The following is a 1603-nucleotide window of genomic DNA, read 5'->3' on the forward strand; positions in this document are numbered from 1 at the left end:
TTAAAAAAAAAAAAAAAAAAAAAAACAGACATTTGTCCAGAGGAACATTTATTAAGTGACCAATGTGTTTTTCTCCATGAAACTGACTGCTCACTTCTTCCTTTTTTCTGACCTCCAAACTGTCAGAGTCCAATGCCTTCACTGTGCTGGTCTTTGGTTTCATGCATAGGTACTCCTCTGATGCTCTGTTCTGTGCGGCGGGCCGGAGCTTAGAGTCCTCAAGGTAAGGGTGTCGGTCCAGCGTTGGTACACCCTTGTAGAGCTGAACACCCTGCTTATGGTGAATGTGTAGCAGGTGTCTGGCATTAGGTTCTCGACACCATATTCATAGTTTAAGCAGACAGCCTCCCTCAAAATCTGTATGTGAGGGGAAGGGGTTTTTACCACAACTTCGAACACGCATTGTGGCTCCTCAGACTGCTCACCTGCGATGTACCAAAACAGGTACACGGAGTTGGGAGAAATTAGTAACTTATCCCTGTGGAACATCACCGGACCTCGGTCGACCACCAACATTTGAACCCGAGGGAGAAAGGAGTTCCTCATCTGAAGGAGGAACAAGCTGTTGAGGGTCAGCGGCTCGATGCTTCTCGCCATTCTTGTCTCAAAGTCTGTCATGTGCTGTTGGACTTGCTGGAGCTGCTGCTCTGCAGAGACCACCTCATCTACATCTACTCCAACCTGTTGCCACTTTGCGATAAAGGCTTCCAGGTTCTGACGGTTGATGGTGATTTTCTGCAGCAGCATTTCTAAATAGGTCAGAAAGATCATCACCTGTGAGCTTGCCCAGCGCGTCACACCCTGGAGCCTATCCGAGCCCAAGTGAGACTTCACAAAGGACACAGAGGTGGATTCCTGTTGATCTTCCTGTGGTCTCAGATGATCCTTCACGATGGTATAATAGTAAGAGCTCCTCTGCTTGAGCAGGAGCTTTTCCTGCATCACTGTCATGGATAAATGGTTCAGCGATGTTTGGAGCAGCTCGCAGATCTGGTTCATCAGGTCAGGCAGATTGATTGTGTGAGGAACAATGTCCTCCTCTGTGTTTGGAGAGGTCAGATCATAGGTTGGAAATCCTGAATGTGTCATCTTCTCAGCAGTTTCTTCTCTAGGTTTCCTTTCCTTTGAGTCAACATGCAAGCAGAGAACAGTTTTAGTCTAAACATAATAAAGCCAACGTGTTAGAGTCACTGAAGCTCATAGTGAGAATTAAAAACAGAAGACACTATCAGAGACGCTGTGGAGGTAAACTTTGAAAAACCTTACCTGTCTGCTCTGTTGTTTTGCTCTAACTTCTGCTAACAGTCCAACATAGAACCTTCCTGTTATCGGCTTACATAGCAACCAAACAACTCTGAGCAACCAAACTAGAGACACATTTGAATGACAACATCATACATCCTCTGTCCTAGTTCCTTGCAGCTGCAGTGAGAAATTTAAAATTGTTTTAATGACGGGGGGGGCATACAAGGTTTTGACTCAACTTGACCCATGTTCTAAGAACTTTACAACAAACAAGCAGTTAAAGGAAAAAAAAAGTACTTGGATTTTCTTTAGGAGAAGAAAACCTGGAAATAGATTTTTTTTTAAATTTTTATTTAAT

At 44.2% G+C, this 1603-nt stretch overlaps 1 protein-coding gene across 1 annotated transcript; it reads right to left on the minus strand.

Annotated features, from left to right (window-relative positions):
• Nucleotides 1–31: 31 nt before the first annotated feature.
• LOC112150118 (fibronectin type III domain-containing protein 11) lies at nt 32–1388 on the minus strand. The gene is made up of 2 exons (XM_024278127.1): nt 1267–1388; nt 32–1122 (listed from the first exon to the last, which is right to left on the minus strand). The coding sequence occupies exon 2, from the start codon at nt 1087–1089 to the stop codon at nt 160–162; it is 930 nt and encodes a 309-aa protein (XP_024133895.1). The 5' UTR covers nt 1090–1122; nt 1267–1388; the 3' UTR covers nt 32–159.
• Nucleotides 1389–1603: the final 215 nt, after the last annotated feature.

This window comes from Oryzias melastigma, linkage group LG4, assembly GCF_002922805.2.
Source record: "Oryzias melastigma strain HK-1 linkage group LG4, ASM292280v2, whole genome shotgun sequence".
NCBI classification, from domain to species: Eukaryota; Metazoa; Chordata; class Actinopteri; order Beloniformes; family Adrianichthyidae; genus Oryzias; species Oryzias melastigma.

Excerpts from the sequence above, each read along its gene's own strand:
- LOC112150118 (XM_024278127.1), bottom strand. The coding sequence starts at position 1,089 with ATGACACATTCAGGATTTCCAACCTATGATCTGACCTCTCCAAACACA.